The 24078-nt window shown below is 57.0% G+C and overlaps 1 protein-coding gene across 1 annotated transcript; it reads right to left on the reverse strand.

Moving 5' to 3' along the window:
• Positions 1-9414: 9414 nt before the first annotated feature.
• LOC138388329 (ninjurin-1-like) lies at positions 9415-24010 on the reverse strand. Its single transcript, XM_069476288.1, has 4 exons — positions 23626-24010; positions 15932-16160; positions 14327-14490; positions 9415-12815 (listed from the first exon to the last, which is right to left on the reverse strand). The coding sequence occupies exons 1-3, from the start codon at positions 23698-23700 to the stop codon at positions 14336-14338; spliced, it is 459 nt and encodes a 152-aa protein (XP_069332389.1). The 5' UTR covers positions 23701-24010; the 3' UTR covers positions 9415-12815; positions 14327-14335.
• Positions 24011-24078: the final 68 nt, after the last annotated feature.

Consider the following 24078-nt stretch of genomic DNA (forward strand, 5'->3'; position numbering starts at 1 on the left):
CCCGGATGTCTGCAGACTTCCCCATCCATGCAAAGAGGTGAGCACAGAGCATGGCCAAATCTTTGCAGAGATTCCCTGAATGCATGGCCTGTCTTGGGTGGGGGACCTGGAGGTCCGTTTCTGGGTCCACAGGGTCCCAGGGTGCTCCTTTGCTTTCAACCACATATTTATTCAGCAAACATTTATTGGGAACCTACTGTGTTCTGGGCATATAGAGGTAAATTTTTTTAAAGGAGGATGAAAATTTTCACATCCAAAGTGACAGAGCTGCTTAGGCTCCCCCGCCAAGCAGGGGGTCTATGTGGAGGGCTCACAGCCACTTTGCCAAGAGGAAATCAGATCACACCATGAGGCGGCTTGACTTCCTTCTGGTTCTTTCCATCAGCCCCACTGGGTTTCCTTGTCTTCAGAGAATGTAACACACCTACGTCTGAGAGAGAATCTCCTGGTCAGTAAAGCAAAAATCTCAATCCAGGGAAGGCTGAGAGTTAAGAACTTTAAGAACCTTGAAATAACAGCAGCAGCTCAGGGCCTGAACCGTTTCTTTAGGAGACACAGAAACACAACTCACCTCCAAATGGACCTCAGAAAAATGCCTTTTGAGCTAACTGCTGCTGGCAGAGGAGGAGAAAATTGCAGCAAATGCACAGGCCACAAGAGGATAATGTGGTTTCAAAAGTGTGTCCTCTGCAGTCAAATTGTCCAGGTTCACACGCAGGCTCCTCTACCCCTGGCTGAGCAATCATGGGCAAGTGGTCATTACCTTCTCATTGCCCTCGGGTGCTTCATTTGTAAAGATGGAATAATAATAGTATCTGTTTCATAGGGTGGTCGTGACGGATATAACTGGGCCCATGTGCTGAGCACGGTGACTAGCACATCATAAGCACTCCATAAATTAAAGCTATCATCATCTCTCCTGACAACAAAAACAGCAGCAAAAATAGTTTCATTGTGCAGTTCTGGTCTTATCCTGGCATCTTTTTTTCCCCCTTTAAACAAGACATTTTTACCTTACCTTGAAGTCAAAAAGGTTTTTTTCTAAAACACCACCTAGAAAAGTATGTCTCTGCTTCCCAATCTGAAATATCTTGAGAATTTTCAGAAGTAGTGGAGAGTGCAGTTGGTTTTTCATAAAGGCCTGTGAGGTTTGAGGTGTACTCGCTCAGAGCACGTGCTCGGCTGCCTCACCATGCGGGTCACCTGCTGCGTCCTTCTCCGCAGTGGTCTGACTGCCAACTGGAGAATTAGAACCTGATTTTTTTTGATGGAATAATTACCCACATCAATGCCAGGATCATTTTTTAAATCTTTAAATATTGGTGGTATCCCAGAGAATACGACCCCTTACTGGATTTTATGGAATTCTCAGACATAAACTGGCCATAGCTACCTTATAGTCTCTTAAGCTTTCAAGATTCTCATTCAGCTAACAGTTACCCAAAGCCTACTCTGTGCCAGGCAAATTGGTAGGTATTTTTCTCTCCAATCCCCTAAGAAGTGGGAAATGTAGTCATATTACCAGATAGAGACTTGAGTCCTCTGGGGGCTAATTGTCACCCTGCATGTGAGTAAATGGTGGTTTGAGTCCCCCAAGACCAGGAGCCCTTTCTCAATAACATGCTGGGAGATAAGTGGAACAGAATTTAATCCAGAACATTCTAGACTCTGACATACTGAGTTTAAGATAAGGTGACAGAGAATACTGCAGATGTCAGTGGGAGGACAGGCATTTCATCCAAGATTCAGCAGGCCATGGGATTATTTGCCCAATTTTCAGGACCAGAACTGGGTGCCATTATGGAGAGGGAGCCTGTGTTCACCTTTGCTTGTGTAGTTGGCAATAATCATAGTGCTCTGTCGGTCTGAAAAGGAAATGAACAGAAAGAAAAATATCGTGAGAAGCCAAATTTTCACTATAAATAGTATCTTCCCCAAATGAGTATTTTAGGGGAGCAGAGTAGAGAGGAGATAGAGAAAATTAAAAAAAGATAATTTGGGTGATTTGTGTAAACTTAAATTCAAAAATGGAGGAGGAGACTCCAACATTTTGAATTTATCACTCTGCATTGATAAGCTGGTACTAAAAGGTTGTATTTTGATAGCATATTTTTTAAACTCCCCATTTCTTTTATATGGTAAAAGAATACATTAAAATGCTGATATAGACTCTTTGCTGGAGATAGAGACACTGACTCTTTGCCACCTGAAATTGGCAGTGAACAGCAGAGCTGAAATGGAAATCGGCAGGTACCACTGGATGTACGCAGGCTCAAAGAACCACCAGTACCGTCCTGTGCCAACCCTCAGGGACAGCGCTAGCCCCTTGAGCAGTCCAGGTAAACACAGCCTCGGGGTGAATTCTAATAGCAAGTCAACTGTTATCTGTGATATTACTTGTAATGGCTGTTTCAGTTTGGTCATATTTTATGTTTTGCTTGATGCATTAATTTGTTCATATGGGCATGGGTGGAATTGGCCCTTTAAAGATTTTTAATCATCTTTCTTTTTCCCTCCCCCTCCCCATTCCACCCCATCTTTCTCTGCTTTCTTTTCCCTTTGTCCTCACTCTGAACTCTTCTTCCCAAAGGAAGCAGTGTACAGTGAGATATGCCTTTGGGTTAACCATGAAATTTACAGTGTCTGAACTGATGATGGGGGAGGAGGCCCCCCAACATGTCCCCCAGGGGGGCAAGAACTGGGCCAGGGCCCTCCCTCGAGGAGCTTTGGATCTGAGAGTCCCACAAGTGTCCCCAAATGTCTTCCAAACCCCACTGCTCGCACCACCCTGCCCTAACATCAGTCATTGCCTTTGAGAAAGAAAAATCAAAGCCTATGAATTAGGATCGTGTAACTGTGTCCCTGATTCCCATCAGGTAGGTCCATGGGGTCCAGTTTTCATTATCCTTGCTGGTGAGGAACACTGGCCACTCAGAGCCTTAGGCGCTAGGCCTGGGTGAGATTTGGGGACCCAGGCAGGGGAGAATGCTGAGCAACGTGAGCATCCACCCTCACACATCCCCAAAGTCTGCACATCTCTTGATGCTCAGCTCAGCTAGCACAAGCTCTGTGAGTTTGCCTGTGCGGAACTGTAATTCAAACTACATGAGACGTGAACGTGAAGTGCTTGCGGTGGGTCAGATCAAGACAAGAACGGGCTTAAAGTATCACTGCCATTTTGCATTAACCCATAACATCATTTCTGCCAAACGGTGCCTTACTTTTTCAGGAGTACATGTAGGACGTACAACTCCAGAAAGAGCAATCCTGAGATACGATGTAAGATACCCATTAAATTACAAAGTCATAAAATCTATAATTAATTTAATAAAAACTTTTTCCTTTAAAATCTAAATTGTGGTGTAATGTTGATGAACATGAAATCTGACTTTGGATTTAGTTCTACATCTTAGGTTGTGCATTCCTTCATCCGACATGTAGCTATCAGGTGCTGGTTCTGTGTGTGCCTGTGCAGCACTGGTTAGAAAAGGGTGGACATGAGGTGACATCAGGCTTCCATTCCCACAGCTCCTGTAAAGACTATGGAGGGTTCTGCAATCTTGATAAAAACCTGCCCTTAGACATGATCCATCCATACAGTGGAATGCTGGTCAGCAGTAAAAAGCAGTGAGGTACTGCTGTATGCTACGACACAGCCAAACCTCAAAAACGTTATGCTAAGTAAAAGAAGCCAGACACAAGAGACCAAACATTGTGTGATTCCTTTTATATTAAATTTCCAGAATTGGCAAGTCCATAGAGACAGAAAGTAGATTAGTGGTTGTCAGAGGCTGGTGGGGGGGGGGTGGTGGTGACTGCAGATGGGCACAAGGGAGCTTTTATGAGGTGATGAAAATGTTCTAAAATTAGATTGTGGTGATGATCACTCTAAATTTACTCAAAACCATAGAATTGTACACTTAATACAGGTGAATTTTATGATATATAAATTGTATCTCAATAAATGTGTTTTTTCAAAAAGCCCCCCAATAAAAGCCGTTAGATGTGCACAATTCAAGGGCGGGGGAAGGTACTTGTTAACATGACGAGAAAGCCCCCAAGTTATCCGAAAGTACTCCTTGAGGGAGGACGGTCTTCGTTTTAGTAAGTGTTAGATGACACCAGGCCAGTTGGAAACCCAGAAAAAATTTAGTCTTTCCTGGATTTTAGTTTATTAAACTCTGTGGGGGAAAGGAGTAAACACTAATATCTTCTTAGGGGGAAAGAAACCTCTATCAATTGTTCTTGGAGTTTTCTCCACTTGTCGAACAGTTCCCCGTAAAAGCATTGGAATAAGACTTGTGTGCTTTTGATTCTACAACCAGACACCGGAATGTGGGTATTCTAAGCAGAAGTGGCAGCTGAGAAAAAAAATACAATGCTTCCATTTCTTTTGTGAAACAGATTTCTTCCAGAATTCCAAAGAGTTTGGATTTTCGAAAGGTAACAGTGCGTACGCCGTATACTGCACCACACCACCAGCAAGGTCTGGGTGCTCCTGCGAATGCAACCTGTCAATCTTTTTGGAGAGCTCAAGTCAGATAAATGAAGACTAGAAGCAGCCCCTTGTCCATCCTGGTAGGTTTTGGCACCCAGGAAGGTGAGGTCAGAACAGTTCTTGCTGACAGAGGATTTAGGAAAAAAATCCTCAGTTTTTAGGTTTTTGGAATTCTGGAAGGGTGTGATAAAAGGCTGTGGAACTCTAATAGTATCAGGTTGCTGGGGATACTATACTGTAAGGGGGAATTCCATGAACTAGCTGGTCCTCGCCTGAGAGAGAGAAAAAAGCAAAAATCACTGAACCTGATTTAAAGAATCATCTTTCAACCTAGATCCTAAAATGTCTCTACCCGCACATAGTTTTAACCTTCTGTGTGCATTGACTGGAAGCATCAGAAGAAAGATGCTGCCGTGGCACAAAACTTGGGGACCATTTGTGCCTGAAGCAGGCCATAGAGTGAAGGGACCCAATTCAGCCATGTCATCACCTTCCCAGTTGCTTAGAGGTTTTGTTGGCTCCTAAATCAATGCAGTTCCCATTCTGTACTTAGATCCCCAACCAGATAGTGTGAGGGAAAAAATAGAGCATTCCATATGGTGCTCATATCTTCCCCCAACCCCTGGCCCCAAGTTCTCAGCTTCTTTCCATGGGGAGAAGAGAGGTTTTGATACAGGCTGACCAAGAAATCTTTGCTAGAGGGAAATGCCTCCCCCTCTCCCACCCATGCATTTACCATAGTGGAGAGATTACCTTCTTCCAGCAACTTCCTTATTCCCTTTAGGGAAGGTTGAGGTGGTTCCAGTGTCCTTTACCTACCTTGACCTTTATGTGGGGTGTTTTTTTTTGTTCTGTTTTTGCTGTAACTTCCCAGTAGAATTACATTTTTAGGACTTGGATAGTTACTGTTTCACCACATTTCTTTTTTCTTTTCATTATTTAGCTTCTTTGGGTAGGTAGCTTGTACATCTTCTCTAGGTCTACAGGAGATCAAAGGAGGGATGGCCACAGTGCCGCCTTGGGGCCTAGGCCTGAGACGAAGGTCTGAGATGTGGCAAGTAGTGAAGCTAGGAATAGTTAATGCTAAATCTGCATTCGATGGAGTATTGTGCTTGATGGGTAGGGAATATTTCCAGGCTGCTGTAGATTGTGTTACACAGGCTTCAGAGCATAATCTGAGCAAAAAGGGAGAAGACAGGAAGGAACTGAAGAAGTGAATTTACCCTCAAGATATCTAAAAATCTTTATCTTTGGAAAAGCCAGAAAATTGCTAAAGGTAGTCATTCTTTTTTCTTTGTCTCTCTATTCACGGAGAGGAATGTATAAGCGTTGTTACCAGGGGAGTCAATAATATGCTGAGTACTAGTTGGTTTGAAGGGCAGCGACCTTTGATTCTCTTACCTCCTTGTCCGATGTAAGGGGTTGGGGAAGGGCAGTGAAGGTAGGAAAGGTTTTTTTCTTTGTGGAAAAGAGATGGCCAGAGGACAAAGTAGTTGATGGGAGCTTAACAGAAATTATCAAATGTCTCTCATCTCCCTCTTTAATGTAATCCAATGACATGCCAGATGTTGTTACTTAATATAGGCTACACACTAATGGACCAAGAATGACCTTTCATGCACTGATAAATCTGTAATTCACAGTTCAGTCTCTCAAGGAAGGGGTAGAATAACCACCTACTTTACCAGTCACCAATTTCCCTCCTCCAAATTTCAAATTGCTCTGATGCTTGGGTTAAGATGGCCATAGAGAATTCCAGAAGTCCAAGGAATACACCTCTCACATGTGGACTACAGCAGAGAGCGTGGAGGAATGTTGGTGTTTAGCAAGAAGCCCAAGTGTTGGGATTTGCATTTCTGGGAATAGATTCCTAAGCAGCCACGGAGGGTGGAGGACAAGCACTGCTGTGACTCAGGTGGCACTGTTCCCGTCTGGGCATCTGCCCAGGTGCAACCTCAAGCGGGCCCTGGGAACTGTAGCTTTTGTCCCCTGGGTCCTGGTAGGTTGAGGCTGAGACACGTCTCATGGATTCACTTTGTAAAGGGACACCTGTGGGTATGAGAGTCCTGGGAAATGCTACTGGATTTTTGTCATTTTTCTTCAATGTCACTCTTCCCTAACCTAAGGTTGTAAGGCCACCAAATTTGAGGTCTTTTCCCGGAACACTTGAAATGTATGTAAAGGGGAGAAACATCCCTTCAACTTTCTGCATATACTGTCTTTGGTTGGGTGTCAGCCATAACCAGTGGGCTGGTCGTGTGCAGGTTCTGATGGAAAGATTTTTTAAAAGCTCTCTAAACTAAGTTTTGAAATTCAAGTTGCTTTTTCAAACTGTTTTTGAAACTTTCAAAACTAAAAATTCTATACCTCAGCCAGGTTACACAGTTGAGTCCGACTTGTCCCCTGAATTGGCGCCGTGCCACTGTCTAGGCACTGCAGCCTCTGACTGATCCCACGGGTTATTGGACGCCCACCGGCCTTTTGCCCCAGGCCTGGCCCTGAGTTCCCCACGGCCTGACTTCCCGCATGCCCTTGGGTAAGTCACGGCCCCTTCTCAGAGTCTCAGTTTCCTTATTGCCTGGGTGGAACGCGGTGGTCTGAGACGGGGTGACGGACACGGCCAACAGGGGGCGCTCGAATCCCAGCCCAGCTCCAGGCGCTGTGCGGCCCGGAGGGCGGGGTCCAGGACCCAAGGGGCGCAGCGGGAGCGGCAGTGCTGGGGGCGGGACTTGAAGAAGGGTCAGGACTCAAGCGAGAGGCGGGGCTTAAAGCCCTTGCGGCGGCGCAGTCTACGGCAGCCGGGCCGGGGCCCAGAGAGGGGCGGGGCTGAGGGCCCCGTGAGGCGCCGTATCGCCCGCAGGGGCAGGGTAGAGCCGGAAGGGGCGGGGCTCAGGGCTGGGCACCGCGACCGAGCCCAGGACGGCGAGGGGGCGGGTCTCAAGCGACGGGCGGGGTTTGGAGTCCTGGCGGCGCCTTAGCGGACACATCCGGGGCGGGGACTAGCGGGAGGGGGCGGGGCTCACGGCTTCTGGCGCCCTCCTAGCGGGAGCTAGAGGGCACGGGGCTCGGTGAGAGTAGGGGTTTAGAGCCCGGGCGGCGACACAGCGGACTCAGGGGGCGGGGCTTAGCGGGAAAGGGAGGCCAGCTGGGGAGGGCGAGACGGAACCGTGTTCGCCGCCATGACAGTGTGGAGAGCGGTTTCCTCCAGGCCGCCTCAACTCTGGGATGCTGTTCCCGTGTCCAGAACTGTGCAGGGGCCGGTAGGGGGCGCTGCGGTGGCGAGAACGCCCATCACCAAAGGTTGGGGCTGAGAGGGGATGAGAGAGATGGAGGGGGCATGAGAAGGGTGTGAGGGAGAATGAGTGAGGAAAAGAGAAGGTGCCAGGGAGCAAGCGGTGGGGGAAGGGAAGCAGTGGGGAGGGAGGGGTGTGGATGGTGGGTGGTGGGGTGTTGTGGAGTGGGACGGGACCTGTTACTGAACCCAGGAGAAGGTGGGTCACAGGCCAACAAGGACACAGGGGCACGTGAGCTCATGAGCTAGGAGCTGCCCGGAAATACAGCTGGGTCTTGCACAATTTGGGGTTCCAGTCTAGGAGAGATGATCGTGTTGACTCTGCAAACGCAGGGTCAGGTTTTTGAGGGGGATGCTGACACCACTGTAATGTTGTGTTGCTGTTTCCAGTTCCCGCTGGGTCAGCACCTTGTGAGCAGGGGCCTGCTGCTCCTTTGCCGATGGCTCACAGAGGTCCTGCCAATGTCCCCAAGCCGCTCCAAGGACGCTGGGGCCACCGCTGCCCCACGTTTGTGCAGAGCCTAGGCCTGACCAGCTGCCGGTCCATGCAGGGCCCGGACACTCTCCTTTACACAGACAGGGTGTGGGTCTGCAGGGGTCAGGACTCTCCTGATCCCTACTGTCCCCAGCTCCTGAGGGGTGCTAAGGAGATGGAGTGCTGGGCACACTGTGCTGTCACCATGGCCTGCGGGGGGTGATGCCACCGCTCAGAGCCTTGGTCTCCTCACCTGGAAGGTCGGTGTGAGCAGAGACCCGTTTCAGGGAGCAGAGCGATGAAGGACAGCAACCCTCCCACCGCTGGGGCTGTCTGGGGAAGCGCAGTGGGACCCTGAATCTTAATCTGGTCTGGGGCAGGGTCCTAGTGCCATCTTGCAGAGGAGTGATGGTGCCGAGGGGAGGGGCTCGCCCGGCTTGAACACACGCTGGCTGGAAGAAGGAGGACGTGCTCGAGGACGTGCTCGGCTGGTGGGGACGCTTCCTGCAGCCACACCGGCTCAACAGCGTCTGGGGTCAGTGCTTTCCTAAAGCAAGTATTTGAGAGAAAGAGAAGGAAAATATGAAAGCCTTTGGCTCTCTGATTTTTAACAGTAACGCAGTAGGGAAATAGGAATGACACCCGATTAAACACGGGTGCGAGGGAGAGGAGGGCTGGGTGCAGTACGCGTGGGAAGGGGCAATGATCTTGGGTCCAGCCGCAAACGGCCACCATCTCCAGACGCCCAGAATCAGGCCCTCCTCCCAGCCCGGCCCACCCGCAGCCCCAGCCCAGCACCTTGCACCTGGGTGGTGGCAGTCGCCCCCTCCCTGGCCCCTTGACCCCCTGGCCCACCCTCGTCCCTCCTCTGCTCAGGTGGAATGAATGGCCAGGTCCTCAAAGGGTAATGGCAGGCAAAGCAGAGCCTCCCGAGGGAGCGACCTGCAGCTCCAACAGGACTTAGAAGACACAACTGAATACACACGGTGTCTAAGGACACACACAGGGCACCTCAGGGCTGAGGAGGCCCCAGCAAGTGGTTCCTGCAAGGGAGGGAGGTGCCGAGATTGGGCTTCCAGCTGGCACAGCACCACTTCCTTGCCTAGGAATGACCGTGGAGACCTACATCTGTCTACCTTCGCCTACCTGTCGTCTGTCAATCTCCATCTCATCTGCCATCCGTGCACGCATCCACCCTGCGTCCATCTACCTGACCACCTGTCTACCTGTTACCATACGAAGGCGCGAAAATGGCCCTCCCGTCTCAGCCTGCCTTGGTCACTCCCAGCTCTACGTGACTGCCCCCCACCCGTCATGCCCCCACCTCCACCAACCCCAGGCCCAGCTCACACCAGTCTCAGGGCTTGTGCACAGGCTGTCCTCTGCCTGGAACATTCTTCCCAGACTTCTGCACTGCCCCTCCCTTCATCCCATTGTCACCTGCTGACCTCCCTGCCCACCTCTCCTGAGCTCCCTGTGTGTCCCTCCATGGCCTTCCCAGCTCAGTGGGAACATCTTTTTTGCCCCTTGTTCACTCTCTAGGTCCCCTCATGGTGCCATCCCCTGTGAGAGCAGAGCTGGGTCCCCAGGGCAGGGCGTGCCAGAATGGACGGGTCAGGGTCCTGGGACGCAGAAGGGGCTGTCACATCCTCCCAGAAGCTAGCTCAGCCTCCACCAGCTCCTGGGCCTCAGTTTTCTGTCGGCCCCTTGGCTGCTGTGATGGGTGCATAGGGCCCAACACACGTGGATGAGGGAGTGGGTTCTGCCCTGGACATTTACTGAGCACCTACTGCATGCTGGACGGTGCTGTGGACACAGCCCACTGTGGGCAGTGGGCTTTCCAGTGGGGGAGCCAGGCCAGACCAGGGATCCATAAGAAGGAGAAGCACAGACATGAATAGGGGGTGCCCAGCCCTGCCCCCGGCTCCAGCAGAGCCCCTGGGCCCTCAGGAGACCCAGTGGGCAGGACCCTTGTTCTCAGGGTGCCAGCCCTGGACTTGGGCCAGGCTCGGACGTTGGCTCCAGGGAGTACCCACACCTGGCCACATCAATATCTCTGGCAATGTGGATGGTGACGCTAGCCCAAGGCACCAGTGGGGGCCAGGGCAGTGACCAGGGAGGGGCAGCATCAGAGGAGGGGCGTGCCCTTGGAGTGCCTGGGAACCAGCTGTCCGTGAGCAACAGCTCGTGCCGAGGGCTGAGATGCGGAACACACGGAGTGAGGGTCAGAGCCGGTGCAGCGGCTGGTGAGGTGGAGCCTGGGAAACGGTGGGTGGGGAGGTGTGGGGCGGCCGGCATGGGGGCTGGAGTAGGGAGAGGTCACCTGGGGACAGGGGCTGAGGGAGGTCAGGACACACACTCAACTTGGAACGGGGGTCGCCCCGGGTACTGAGGTGTTTTGTCAAAGATCAACCCAGCAACCAGACTTCAGACTTGGGGGACAGCCATGCCCTATCCCCAAGGACCCTGGAGTCCAGCCTGGTTGATGGCCCAGGACTCGCCGTAGCCATCTGGGTTCACCCCTCTGGCCCAGCCTGGGTAAACTTCGTGTCCCGGCCAAAGGGGGAACTAAGCCAGCGTTGGCCAACATCCGGCTGCTGGGCTGTGAGACCACACTGGCCAGTCCACACCGAAGGACCCAGTGCCGGGCAGTACACATTTGAGCCAGCCCCAGATGGCCGCCCCTCACAGCCCTGCGGCCAATGCCACATCACCTCCTTTGAAAGCACGTTTTGCACCCACACGTATGTCTTCCCATCTTCCTTTTTCAACTTACAACATCTTGGAACTCATTCCACATACCAACTACTTTTCAGAACTCCCTTTCCGGGAAAACACAGAGTGGAGAGAACAGTGCTTCTGTGGTTATCCACACGGTCTCCACTCTTTCCCTGCTGGCTTCCCCTGGAGCACTTTCAACAAGGCCCAGGAGTGGAGCATTTCCCCCACGCTGCTCTCGACCACTTTCAGAAGGAGGTTGCAGAGCTGACCTGTCGGCCCCCACACGAGGCTGCGGGGCGTCCCTGTGCTAAGGAACCGGGAGCTAGAACCACCCCAGGCTCAGGGGGCTCAGCTGGCAGCGGGGCCGAGAAGCAAAGTGAGGGGGAAGTGGGGCTTTGGGGGCTCTGCAAGGCTGCTTGGAGGAGGAGGGGGCGAGAGCAGACGCCAGCGGGAGACACCCGGTATCTCACCCAAAGGGGCCGGGGACGCGGAGAGGCGATGCAGGAAGGAAGATGGGGCAGGCTGAACCCGCCTCCACCTCAGGCCACCAAGTGCCCGGGGTCCAGGGAGATGAGAGGCTGGAGCTGGGAGGTGCAGTGGGGACAACAGGGCGGGCGGCAGGGGTCTGGGGAAGGACCAAGGACCAGGGAGAAGAGGGAGGGCTCAGACACTGGCAGCCTGGGAGCCGGGTTTCTACTGGTGGGCCGGCCCCAAGAGTCCAGGACCTGGTACCAGCCCCTCTCCTCCCACGGAGAATGTCCCCACTGACCGCAGGCATCACCAGACACCACTGCAGGGGAAGCAGCAAACAGACTCGGGACAGAGGTGAGATCGGGGCCCAGGACCTCAATAGGACAACGCCAAGTGTCAGGAAACGGTGAGAGTGCTGGAAATTGATACAGGGCGGACAAAATACTGCTGTACACATGGCCCCTGCCAGGAGCTGCAGACACCTGTGACCTCAGACCCCAGGCTCTGTACCTCCAAACCTCACCCTGAGAGATGTCAGGAGCCAGAAAGCTCCCCAAGCCCAAGATGCAGGAGAAGGCCCCCTTGGCTGGAACCGTGTGCTCCTCACGCCCATGCAGGGAGGGGTCTTCGGGGGAGGGGAGGCTGCAACAGGGTCCGGCCTGGGAGGGGACAGGACGGTGCAGGGAGCCCGACAAGGAGGAGCATGAGCTTTATTGGTCATTCTTGATTAGAAAAGGGGGTGCTCAGGCCCTCATGGAGGGAGCTGGGGCTCTGCCCAGCCACTGCTGGTAGAAGGCGTGTGCAGGGCCTGCTGCCTGGCTCCCTCTTGATGGCCGCCCAGGCCTGGCACTGAGGCCAGAGCCAGCAGCCACCACTAGGGCCAAAGGGCAGTGCTGGCTGTCCAGTGTCCCTGAGTTGGGAAGCAGGCAGAGGCAGGGCCACCAGGGCGGCCAGGGAAGGCCCATGGGAGGCAGGGACACTGGTGCGCCAGCAGAGGGAGGAGTCTCTCCTGGTCCTTCTGGGATGTCCTGAGACAGAGGCCGGCCCTGGTCCAGCCCGTCTGTGGACCTGCTGTGTACCCTTGGGCAGGTCAAGACCGTTCTCTGGGCACAGGTCTCTGCGGCTGTCCAGTTCTGACCTTGCGGGCCCCGTGGCCAGCCTCGCGTGCCAGGAGGGAGCCACCTTCTGGTGAGAGCATCTGAGAGACGGAGTGGCCTCCCACATGGCGGCCAGCTGTGGTCAGAGCAGCGGGTGGCCTGGGCTCTGGCGGTGTCAGGGAGTGCCACTCGCAGGGAGAACTCCTGGGTGGCTCCTAGGGTCTAGGCGGCCGGGCTGCGGGGAAGGCACAATCTAGCGTCCTGGAAAGGAGAGAGAGAAGAGGCTCTGAGCCTGTCCTGGTGGCCAGCCTGTGAGCACTGGGCCATCTTGACACTTGGACTCAGGAAGAAGGGACTGATTCTGACATGGAAGAGACAGCAAAGCTCTCCAAGCCCGTTTCTCCTCTGGAAATGGGATGAAGACAGCATTCCTGGGGCACTGCCCGGATCAGGATTTAAAGGCCTGGCCCAGGGTCAGGCAGCCTCCCCTGACTTCTCTGGCTCCTCCAGCAACAGGATATGCAGCGGCCTTGGACTTGGACCCAGTAAGGGCAGCCCCGAGGGCCTCGCTGGGTCTCTGTGTGGCCCACAGGCCCTAGCACCCTCTTCCCAGCAGGCAGAGGACTAATGCTTGGGGAGGCTCAAGGACTGCGGTCAGGGCCCATGGCAGGTGATTAATAAATGGCCTGGCCATCACACTCCGAGCAAGAGAGCAGCCTGGCGTCCAAGCGTTCTGTAGGGGGACAACTTAACAAACCAGGCAGGGGGGCTTCCTGGATGCTGGTCCCGACGAGGGGGCGGCTTCAAGTTCCCCAGCCAGGGCACCAGGAACCAGCATGTCCCAAACTGGGAATGGCCATGGGACCCTGGGAGACCACAGGAGGGATGGCTGGGTGCACACCAGACACTCCCCACTTGGCCGCCTGGCCCAAGGCCTGGCTCCAATGTCCCACCTCATCATTTACTATTGCCCCTTTGGAAAAATTTCTCTTGTGTCTTCCTGACACACAGGTGCTCTGACCCAAGCACAGACTGCTCCTGTCCACTCTGCCGTGGGGCATCACTGGTGGAGAGACAGCCATCTGTCAGGAATGCCCACCGCTTCCGTGGCAGCTCACCTCTGGGACAAACCTGAGGAGTGACCACTAGGCCCGAGGCCGTGTGGACTGTGGTGTGTACAGCCCTGGCCCGCGGCCACCCCAGGTCTCCCTGTGGGTCCTGCTCCCGGGCTGTGTGTCTTCAGGCAGATGCTCACCCTCTCTGAGCAAGGACCTAGGGAGGGGCTGAGTGTGGTATGGGAAGTGCTTCCTCCACCGGGGGGGGGCCTCATCCTGTATTTGAGAAGGGGGATGGCCTCAGCCTGGGTCCCACAACCAGGGTCTGTCCCAGAGCAGGCAGGTGATGCGGGCCCTGCAAGGCCCAGTAAAAGGCAGACTTGAGGTGTCACAGGGGCTCCAAGTGACAGGATCCCGAATCCTGATTTATTACGAGAAACCAGAAATCTTATTTTCAAGTCAGTTCTCGGATGTTTGGTGGCTCTAAAACACATTTGTCTAAACACTGTGATCGGGCGGTCAGTGCAGGAGCAGGGCTGGCCTCAAGGCAGTGGCCATGTGTAGACCGTGTGGGTGTGCACGAGGGTGCCCCTGGCCTGGGACGCTCCTAGGGCTGCCAGCTGGGGACTTCCCCCACCCTGAGAGCCTCGACAGCAGGCAGCCCTGGGGCCGCAGCAGTGAACAGCAGTGGACCTCGCACCCCCTCTCCCAGCTCACCTGGGCGCCCTACTGCTGGGGCGCCGTGTCCATGATGGGCTTCTGGACCCCAAAGGCCGTGATGAAGATGTTGACCGCCACGATGATGAACACAAGGCCCGTGGCCAGGTTGTTGAGGAAATCCAGCTTGGCGTGCTTCTCCGGGTTGTTAAGGTCGTACTTGACTGTGGGTCAGAGGAGGGGACAGTGCCAAGGGCAGCCTGACAAGCGCCTAGTCTGGGGACGGTGGAAGGAGACCCGCCCCAAGGGTTGTGCGTCCAGCTGTGCTGAGTGGACATTACAGGGCCCTCAGCCATGTTTACGATGACTTCTGTCTCCCAGAGAAAAATACACCTGCTGACAACAGGGCCCCGGGCTGGGGCAGCCCCGCCATCTGCGACCCCACCTTCTGTAGTCCCCGTGCTTTCTTCATAAGCAGCTGAAGCGAAGATAGGCCAAGCACCTGAGGTCACGGACACCACTTCTGGATGTCAATCCAAGGCCAGGTTTGGTTTCTAAGGCAAATGCGCTGGGCCCCTCGTGTGCCTTAATCTTCCCAATTGATCCACGCAACTACCACGGCTCTATTTCTATGCCCATTTTACAGGTGGGAAAACTGAGCCCCCAGGAGGTTCAGTCACTAGCCCGGAGGAGGAGGTATAGCAGGAACAACCCAGACACTTGCTGCTCCTGACGAGGACCCCCACGTGGACAGGCAGCAGGGGCCCGCTGGGGGCCCTGGCAACTGAGGGGCAGCCTCCCCTGGAGACCCCAGGGAACACCCAGGGAGCCCAGCCCCACCTTCCCACCAGGCTGGACCCTCTGTCTGTCTGCCCGTCCACTGGAGGCAACTGGTCTGAGGTAGAGGTGACAATATTTAGATCCTTAGTTTGGGGGAAGACTGGAATGTTGGAGGCTACAGCTGGCACTCCGGCTGTTCATGCAAAAACAGCAGGGCCGATTACTGGTCACTCTGCCCAGAGAGAGGAGGATTGGGGTGAAGAGTCCCTTCGAAAACCTCCTGGGGGCCCAGGGTCCCTCCCACACCTTGTGGTCATACCTCCTAGGGCCAGGGTCCCCTTCTGTACCTACTGGGCCCAGGGTCCCCTCCCACACCTCCTGGGGGCCTGGGGGCTCTCCCACACCTTGTGGTCATACCTCCTAGGGCCAGGGTCCCCTTCTGTACCTACTGGGCTCAGGGTCCCCTCCCACACCTCCCGAGCCTAGGGTCTCCTTGGCACACCTCTGTATAACTTGGCTGCTCCTTTCATCACTAGACAATCGTCACTCGAGACAGCCATAAGCCAACGCTGGGGACACTGAGAGTAGAAGGCCAGCCCCTCCTAGGCTGTGAGGACTGGCACGGCTGGGCCATCTGGCGACATGGATCGTTGAAGGCCCAGAAAAGCAGTCGCTGCCACCCCCACAGGCACAGGTCCTGACGCCCCAGCCTACTGTGGCTCTTCCCAAGCGCAGGGTGGGGAGAGGGCCATTCCTGGACTGCACGCCCGTGAGGGCAGGGGACCCAGCAGCGCCTTGAGAGCTGAGTGTGCAGGGTAGGGAGCACCCATGCCAGGTCGGACGAGCAGACGCCAGTGGCCCAGCCTCCCCCACCCAGGCGCCTACCGAGGAAGATGAGCAGCACGCCCACGCCAATCTGCAGCGCCAGGGAGATGGAGATGAGGACCACCAGGGGCACGTAGAAGGCGAAGCTGGGGCCCTGCTCCACCACAGCCTTCAGCTGGGACGCATTGGCCATCAGCAGGGCGATGTCCAGCATGCTCTCGGCCGCGCTCTTCTTGTTGGCATAATGGTTCAGGTTGATGGGCTGGTGCCTCCGGCCCCAGCGGGATGGCTGCAGGGAGGGGGACGGTCAGCGGGGCAGTGCGGTGGGGGTCGCCCTTCAGGCGAGGGCTTCTCTTGCCCCCGCCTTGGTAAGTGCTTGTTACTCTAATGACAGCCCTTGAGAATGCGCTTGGCCTCTACAAAACCTTCCCTAGGAATACAGGCCTGGAGAGAAAGGAAACATAAAACAGCAGCCTCAGCACACACTCTGGTTTTTGACTGGGAATGCCCGCTACACAATCCCTGCCCTCCTGCCGTGGGTGAGGCGGCTCCGCCCTGCCCACCCAGGCCCGCCTGTGCCCCAGGCCTCCCCTCCCCTGGGGATCTGGGCTCCAGGTCGGTGCCAGGCAGGGAAGTGACATGTAGGCGGACGGATCCATGCACGCTGGCCCAGGCGCGTCCCAACCCCCTAGCCTTGGGACCCCACAGGCCACTCCGTCCCCCGAGCCTCAGCATGGGCCCTGAGAAAGGTCTGGCCACCTCACCAGGCCACTGTAAGCAGCAAGGCACTGGCTGAGGTGGGGCACTCAGAGCCCACCACCCTGCTGCATGCAGCAGGCGTTCAATAAATGTCTCAGCTCAGTTGAGCTTAGCTTCTTCCTTAATTTTCAGAGTAGTAACACAGGGATACAAGTTTTGATCTCTTTTCCCGGCCCCACGCATCATCTGATCACTTCCCTCTGCTCTGGGGTAGGGGGCTGGTCCGGGAGAGGCCCCCTTCAGGTCCCTCACAGCCCCCAGTGCCCTTCCCTGTTGTCTCAGGCTCTAAGGCCCCACCCAGAGGCCACTGCCTCCAGGAAGGCTCCCGGGACTTCCCGTGGCAGGACAGAGCCCTCTCTCCTGCCTTGAGGAGGTCACCTCTCCGGGCTGGCCTGTTTCATTCCAAGGCGACTCCAAGCACCCAGCTTCCACTTTCTTTCAAAGCCAGAGTCCATCCCCATCAAGCCGCCCTTGTTGGGCCCCTCCTCAGCTACCCAAACAGACCCACCACCTCCTTAGCCCTGGCCCTTTGCCCACAGGTGCCCCAAGCCACCAGGCCCTGGACCACAGCCTCCTAGGACAGGTCATCGTGCTGGAGGCAGCTGTGAGAACCCACTGCTGGTGGCCGGCCTCTTGGGACCTGCTCTGGAAGATCCTGTTTCCAGGCTCATGAAATATGCAGGGTGGGAGAGCAGGGTGCTGCAGGGCCAGGCAAGGAGGGGCAGACACGGGCACCCGGGCCTCAACTTTCTGCAGCCGAGAAATACCCACAGTGAAAAATACACGAGGCAGCTGATACGGACCTAACGGAGGAAGGGAGCCTTGCTTTTATGGTGTGTATTTTTAAGTTAAATTTCATCTCAAATTATGTGCCCACGAGGAAGGGACGGTGGGCAGCGGGGGACACAGGTGGGCTCTGCTGCCCGCACCTGGGCCCGAACCTTCCAACAACCTGCATTCAGCGTCAGCCGCTCTCTAAGTTAGCAAGTTCACTTGGGTCAAATCCTAGACACCATCGTGCACAGGGGAAGCCACCTCCACCCCGGGCCGCAGCCAGCCCGGGCCCCAGGGCCTTGGTGGTGCTCTCTGGTCATTCCGCACGTACCCTGAAGCCCCTCTGGGGTCTCTGCTTTAGCCTCTCCCGCACTGGGCCTCACGCTGCGCTCCTGAGCTTCCCCAGACCCCAGCTCACCCGAGGCGTGGCTGCTCCCTCCAGGCTGCCCAGAGGCTGGCACAAAGGCCCCATGCTTAAAGGGCCTGTGCCCGGCACTGAGGTTCGTCCCCAGCTCTGCTCTTGCAAAGCTGCCTGGCTGGCCACGCTCCATCACGTGCGTGCTGTTGGGTGCAGAGCATCCTGGAGGCTGCCCCACTGCGCATGTGCTCCCACGTTTCATAACCCTAAAGTACCAAAACGCCTTCCCCTGAGGCCACCCTAATGCTCCCCTGGGTCCCCATCCCAGGACCTGCAGTTAAGAGAAAACGGCAAGTACAGACCCCGTGAGGAGTTTCCACCTTCTGGGAGGGCATGTACACAGACATCTGTGTGTACATAGGCACGTGTGCACATAAACATACAACCCGCACACATAAACACACATTCATACATATACACACTCACGTACATGCACATACATACACACATAAATGCACACATATATATATGTGCATACACATAAACGCACAGACACGCAATATACACACATGCAAACACATGTACATAATATACATGTGTGATACACACATGAACGTAACACAACACATATGCTGTATAAACACACGTGTACACAATACATATGCACACACAGATGTGTACACATACATCGACATCACACGTATAAGATATACACATCTGCATGCAACACAACACACACATGTACACATGCACATACATGTACAAACTACATGCACACATACATAAACACACTCGTATACCCAGGCTCACCGTGCTGACCTCTGGGGAGGAGGACGCCCCTTTTATTCTGAGCCCTTTGGAACCGTTTAAGTATTTCACAGCCATGCAGTCGTGAGGAACATTCCGAGACAGGGATGAGGACCGTCAGCCGCGAAGCCTTAGCTCTCTCAACCTCAGCTCTCAGCAACGCCAGCCACGGGGAGCCTGTGTCCCTGCTGTCCTCACACCGCTGTCCTTAGCACTTAAGGTGGGTAAACTGAGGCTCAGTGAGGGAAGCTCCTTATCCAAAACCACATAGCAAGTGAGGGCTGGGCTGAGACTTGAACCCAGGTCCCTGGGCTCTGAAGTCCTGGCAGCTGACACCACTGTCCCCGCAGGGTCTGGGACCACCCTATGGCATCTGAGCTCTTGAGGGCTCCCTGCCCCAGGCTCCAGCTGTGTGACCTCAGGACAGCTGTCCCTGCTCTGAGCCTCAGTCTCCCATGTGTGCCACGGGGCTGCGCAGCAGACACCCCAGGATGGGCTCAGAGCCCCAGGTGGCCAGCACAGGCCCCACCTATGCGCCCCTCCTGGCGAAGGGCGCTTCCAGCCCACCCAGCCAACTGCTTCCTGTTCAACTTGTGGGATGATAAGGAGGCCTAGGGGCTGGGAAGACCTCCGCACCAGGGTCAAGTCCAGCCCTGTGGCCGTGACAACATGCGCCCTCTCTGCCGGCCTCGGTCTCCCCAGCTGTACATCTGGGGCCAAAGTCTGGGAAACCTTGCCATGCGCCTCTCCCATTTTACAGACCAGGAGACTGAGGCTCAGAGCAGGTTTGTCCAGGGCCACCCTGCGGGAGGGGCAGATCAGAATTTGAACCCAGGACTATGTGCCCCAAACTTAGGGGGCCCCAGGAGGCAACACAGTTGGCGTCCACCCCAGGCAGTGAGACTACTGAGGCTGTGTGGGCTGATGGGGGGCTTCACGCAGGTGGGGAGGGGCTGCAGGGCTGATCTGCTTCCCTGTCCCCAACCTTGCTGCTCTGGGCCTGGGAGCCTTGGAGCTGACAAGCGCACAGCCCGGTCCCAGAGAGGGCGGAACCAACCCCCGGCCATGGGCAGTTTCCACTGTCTGGGGACCAGCCTGAGGGTGGCCGGGGGCCCATCCCCCAGAGGTTGGGAAGACCCGTGGGCCTGACCGGCTGCCAGGAGCTACATTTGGGTACCCTCTGCCAAGACCTGTGCCCATGGCCTGGGCAGGACAGGGAACAAACACCTGGTTAATGTGTCCCAGGGGACGTCCTCAAAACCTCTGCAGCACCAAGAGCCGGAGTGAAGCCAGATAGGAAGGAGGCGTGGTGAGGGGCGGCTCTGCGCGCTACCTTTTGTGGACAGCCAGCCTCACCTTCACAGGCTGCACAGGTGGGGGCCAGGCCACAGGGTCCTAGGGCCACTCCACTGAGTGTCCCCAGCTCGGGCAGGAGGGGGCTGGCACAGACGCAGAATTTGAACCAGGCCTGCTGCACCCACGGGCCTGGCTCTGGCCATAGGGTAACGGGGGGCTCTGGCCCCCCCCAGGGCTCAGATGGGAAGAGACAGGGGCAGGCTGTGGCCAACAGCTGGGCCCCACAAATACAGTGAAGCGCATCAGTCCCCTTCCAAGGGCCCGCGAGGAGTGGGACTCAGAGAGGTCGCGGCACCTCCTCTACCTCGCCCGATCCTGCGGTACCACTGACCAGCAGGATGACCACCCCGCCTCAGTTTCCTCATATGTAAAATGGGCAGGCAGGGATGTGGAGGGGGCTGAATGGGGCAGGCTCAGAGGCTCCCTGGCTGGTCGGAGCACAGGACAGTGGGTGGCAGGACTGGGATGTTCCTCCTCCTTGACACCTGGCTCTCACCACTTTGCAAGACTCCACCTCCCCAACGAACTCCACCAGCTCACAATAAGCTTCACACACACAAAATAACAGTAACAAGGAAAAGACAGGACAGCCGGGGCACAGGTCGTCCTGAGCTGCGCAGGACCCAGGACGGCCATCAGGGCCGAGTTGTCTGCCCTGGGGGTCTGAGTCTAGCCCTGGCCACCTGCGGCCTGCCTGCTAAGGGGCCCTTCCCCTCAGGCTGCAGGCACCAGCAGACGGCGGGGGGACGTGAGAAATGAGGACCCCCTTCCCTCCCACCATGTGCTGGGACCTGCCTGGGGTCTCAGCATCCTCCATCGGACCCACCAGCGTGGGGACATGAACTGCTGGGCCCACCCCCCAGATGTCACACCGACAGGCCTGGGCTGGCTTTGGAGCCCAGCCATCAGAGCCCAGCCTACAGTGTCCCCCGCCCGGCCAGCCCAGGAAGCAGCTCTCCGAGAGGGTCTGGCAGGAAACCCCAGCAAGACAGCAGGAAGTATCGGGAGGCGAGGTCCCCATGGCAGCCGGGCTGGGGCTAGGGCTAGGCCAGGCGGACCCACTTCCCTCAGACTCAGCACTGGCCAGGAGTGTCCCTGAGGCCACGTTAGGGTCAGCTTTTAGAACTTGTCCCAGACCCTTTCAGCCTCGGGAACTGCCAGGAAAGCAGAAATGAGAAAAAGAAGAAACTTCCGCCGAGCAGCTGAGGCCATGCCCGGCCGTCTGTACAGGGCACGGTGCATGCCGCCAAGGACTAGGCCTCTCGGCCCAGGTGAGGACCCAGGAACCTGCACCCTTGGGGCTGTGAAGGGCAGGAGGGCACGGCTGGCACCAGAGGGCCGTGTTCCAGCCGCATCCTGGCCACCTCCCTGAAACCCGGTCACCTCACTGCCTCAAGACACCCCAGGGCATGACACGGTTGCGGGCCATTTTCACATTAAAATTGTCATTTACTATTCCTTCTGCCGCCAGCCAACAGAGCACTGCCTCAATCCCTGGGCTCTGACGGGGGCCCTCATGTGAAGGCCCACGGGGGTGCCAGGCACGTGAGTGGGCATGGGCGGAGCTGCCCCAGCACAGCCCAGCTGGGCACCTCTGCCCAGGACTTACATGTGCGACTCCTCCCTGAGCCTCGGCCACCCTGGGAGGTGAGCAGCTGTGCCCCATTTTACAGAAGAGGAAACAGGCTCTCCCTGGGGCCCCACCCCGGGCGCAGTGCTTCCCCTTCCGAACCACTGTGGAGTGTGACCACTGGGAAAGGGTCTCCTCGGCAGGTGGAAATTAGGAAGTCAGTGCTGAGTGTCAGGCTCAGCTCCGAGCACGTCACGTACATCAGCCATTTAGCCCTCGCCATGACTCCCCGGGGGAGGCACTGCTATCACCCCCATGTCACAGATGAGAAACTGAGACACAGAGTGCTGACATCACGTGCCCAAGAAACAGCAAAGCAGGGTCCTGAGGGTGGGAAGGGGAATGGGGTGCTGGGCGGGCCTGGGGCCCCCAGCCTAGGTGAGCAGAGTGGCCCTCAAGGCCGGCCACCCCTGGAGGAAGCCTCCTGCCTGTGACCAGAGACGCCCCAGGAGACATGCACTCATCCTCACAGCAGCTCACAGCCCTTCCACAGATCCCCGCCCCGTCCAGCCTGGCCTCCCATCCCCCACCCCCTACCCAGTCCTGGGCCTTTGCGCCTGCTGTTGCCTCTGCCTGGATGCCCATCTGCACTCTCAGAAGGCCAGTACCGTCACCCCTTCCCATCCTCCAGGGCCTAGTGCCAATGTCACCACCTCCATAGGAAGCCTCCCTGACCCCTAGGTCCACCCACCATGGCGGCCTGCCAGCCCCTCGGGAATTCCACACTTTTGCCTTAGCTTCTCTCACCCTGTCTGGGCTGGTCTGCTCCGACCATAGCTCAGAGGAGTAGAGCTGTGTCTCCCCACTCTCTGATCCCCAGATTCAAGACAGGGGTCCCTGAACAAGCCCAACCCAAACTCCCCTGGGCATGCGATGTGCCCAGAGCCTCCCAGGAGCCACAGCCCATCTTGCTGCCTTGCAGAGGTGAACAGAGACTGCATTGAGTGCAGGGCAAAGCACACAGGGACAGAGGACAAGGTAAAGGGTAGGGGACAAGCAGAAACCCTCCCTTTCAAACCAGCTTCCCAACCCTAGGGCTGTCCCCCACCACCCCACAGATCCTGGAGCTCCTCCTCCCTGAACAGGGCCTGTCCCCACAGCTAGGACTGTTTATCGACACCTGGGCAGTGTGTCTTTGCCCCCATCTGGTTACACCATCGAGAAGCCTGGAAAACCCAGCAGGCTGCTGGTCTCTGCCCCCATCCCCAGGGAGGGGGGGTGGTCGGAAAATGAAAGACTATCCAAAGTCAACAAGTCATCAAAGGGCCGTGCCAGGACCTTGCAGCAAACCCAAGGCACTAAGTGCTGGGTGAAGAAGTGTGGGGCACAGGATCCTGGCCAGCTCAGGCCCTGCTGCAGTAGCAGGGGCTGTAAATTGGGGTTTGGGGGGCAGGACGGGGGTGAACCAGGTCTATTGCAGGGGGTCAGAGACCACTGCCAGAGCCTGCCTCCCCCCCCCACCCCCACAGCCCTCCAGGCCCAGCAAGGCAAGCTCTGCACAGGCCCCCAGAGCCTGTGTGGGGACAGGGGAAGGCTGTGTGTGATGTCGGCTTCTCAAGGCAGGTGAGTGGAGTAGGGGCCATAGCAGGTCCCAAGTTCCCCCGTCAAGGCAGGCATCACCCCGCTGCTGGCCTGGAGCCCGGAGGCTGTGAGTCCTCTCCACACACCCTGGGGCTCACGTGCGGAGGTGGCATGGCCAGGCTGAAGTTAGAGGGTGATGCGGGAGGTGGGGGAAGGCCGGGTTAGGGGGGCGCCGGCCGACCTCTGCCTGAGAAGCAGTAGACGCCAAGAGTGAGCACTGCTTGGCCGGGCAGGGGACGAGAGCACGGCTGCCCGCCCCACGCCGGGGCGCCCCGCTCACCTGCCTGGTGGCTGGAGCACCCGAAGCCACCGCTCCGGCCCCTGACGCGGCGCCAGGGACCAGGTCCGGGGCGGGGCGTCCCCCGCCACCCCGCAGTGCGGACGCGGTGCGCACCGGCCCCGTGCCCACAGGTGCCCGGGGAGCCGCCGGCGCTGGGCCCAGAGAGGGCGGTGCCGGCCAAGGTCACACAGCGGTGGGGGGAGCCTTACCAAGGCGTCCGGGAAACCGGGCGAGCCGGGGCGCAGGTCGCCGTTGAGCTGGTACTCTTCGGGCCGCGAATCCATGGTGCGCCCGCCCAGGCCGCCTCCTTGCGCCCGGGCCTCTGCTGCCAGGCCCCGGCTGCGCACCCGACCCGGCTCGTCCCGCCCCCGGCTGCGAGCGGCCGCCGGCAGACTCCGCCTCCACCCGGGGCGGACACCGGCCCTGAAGGGGCGCGCGGGGTCGGGACAGTGCCCCCTCCGGCCTGAAACGCCCTTGCAGGGCTCCTCGCGGGAGAAGGGGCTCGGCGCCGGGTCCCGCGGTGGCCCCAGAGGACCCTGCGCTGCGTTCTGGGCCCCCAGGTGCCTGGCCACGGGGTCGTGGGCGAGGCAGCCCCCCTCACCCCACCCCCGCCTAGCCAGCGTCGTAGCCTAGACTCTTAGTCCCTAAAGTGAGGCCAAGAT

This window comes from Eulemur rufifrons, chromosome 7 (assembly GCF_041146395.1).
Source record: "Eulemur rufifrons isolate Redbay chromosome 7, OSU_ERuf_1, whole genome shotgun sequence".
Classification (NCBI taxonomy): Eukaryota; Metazoa; Chordata; class Mammalia; order Primates; family Lemuridae; genus Eulemur; species Eulemur rufifrons.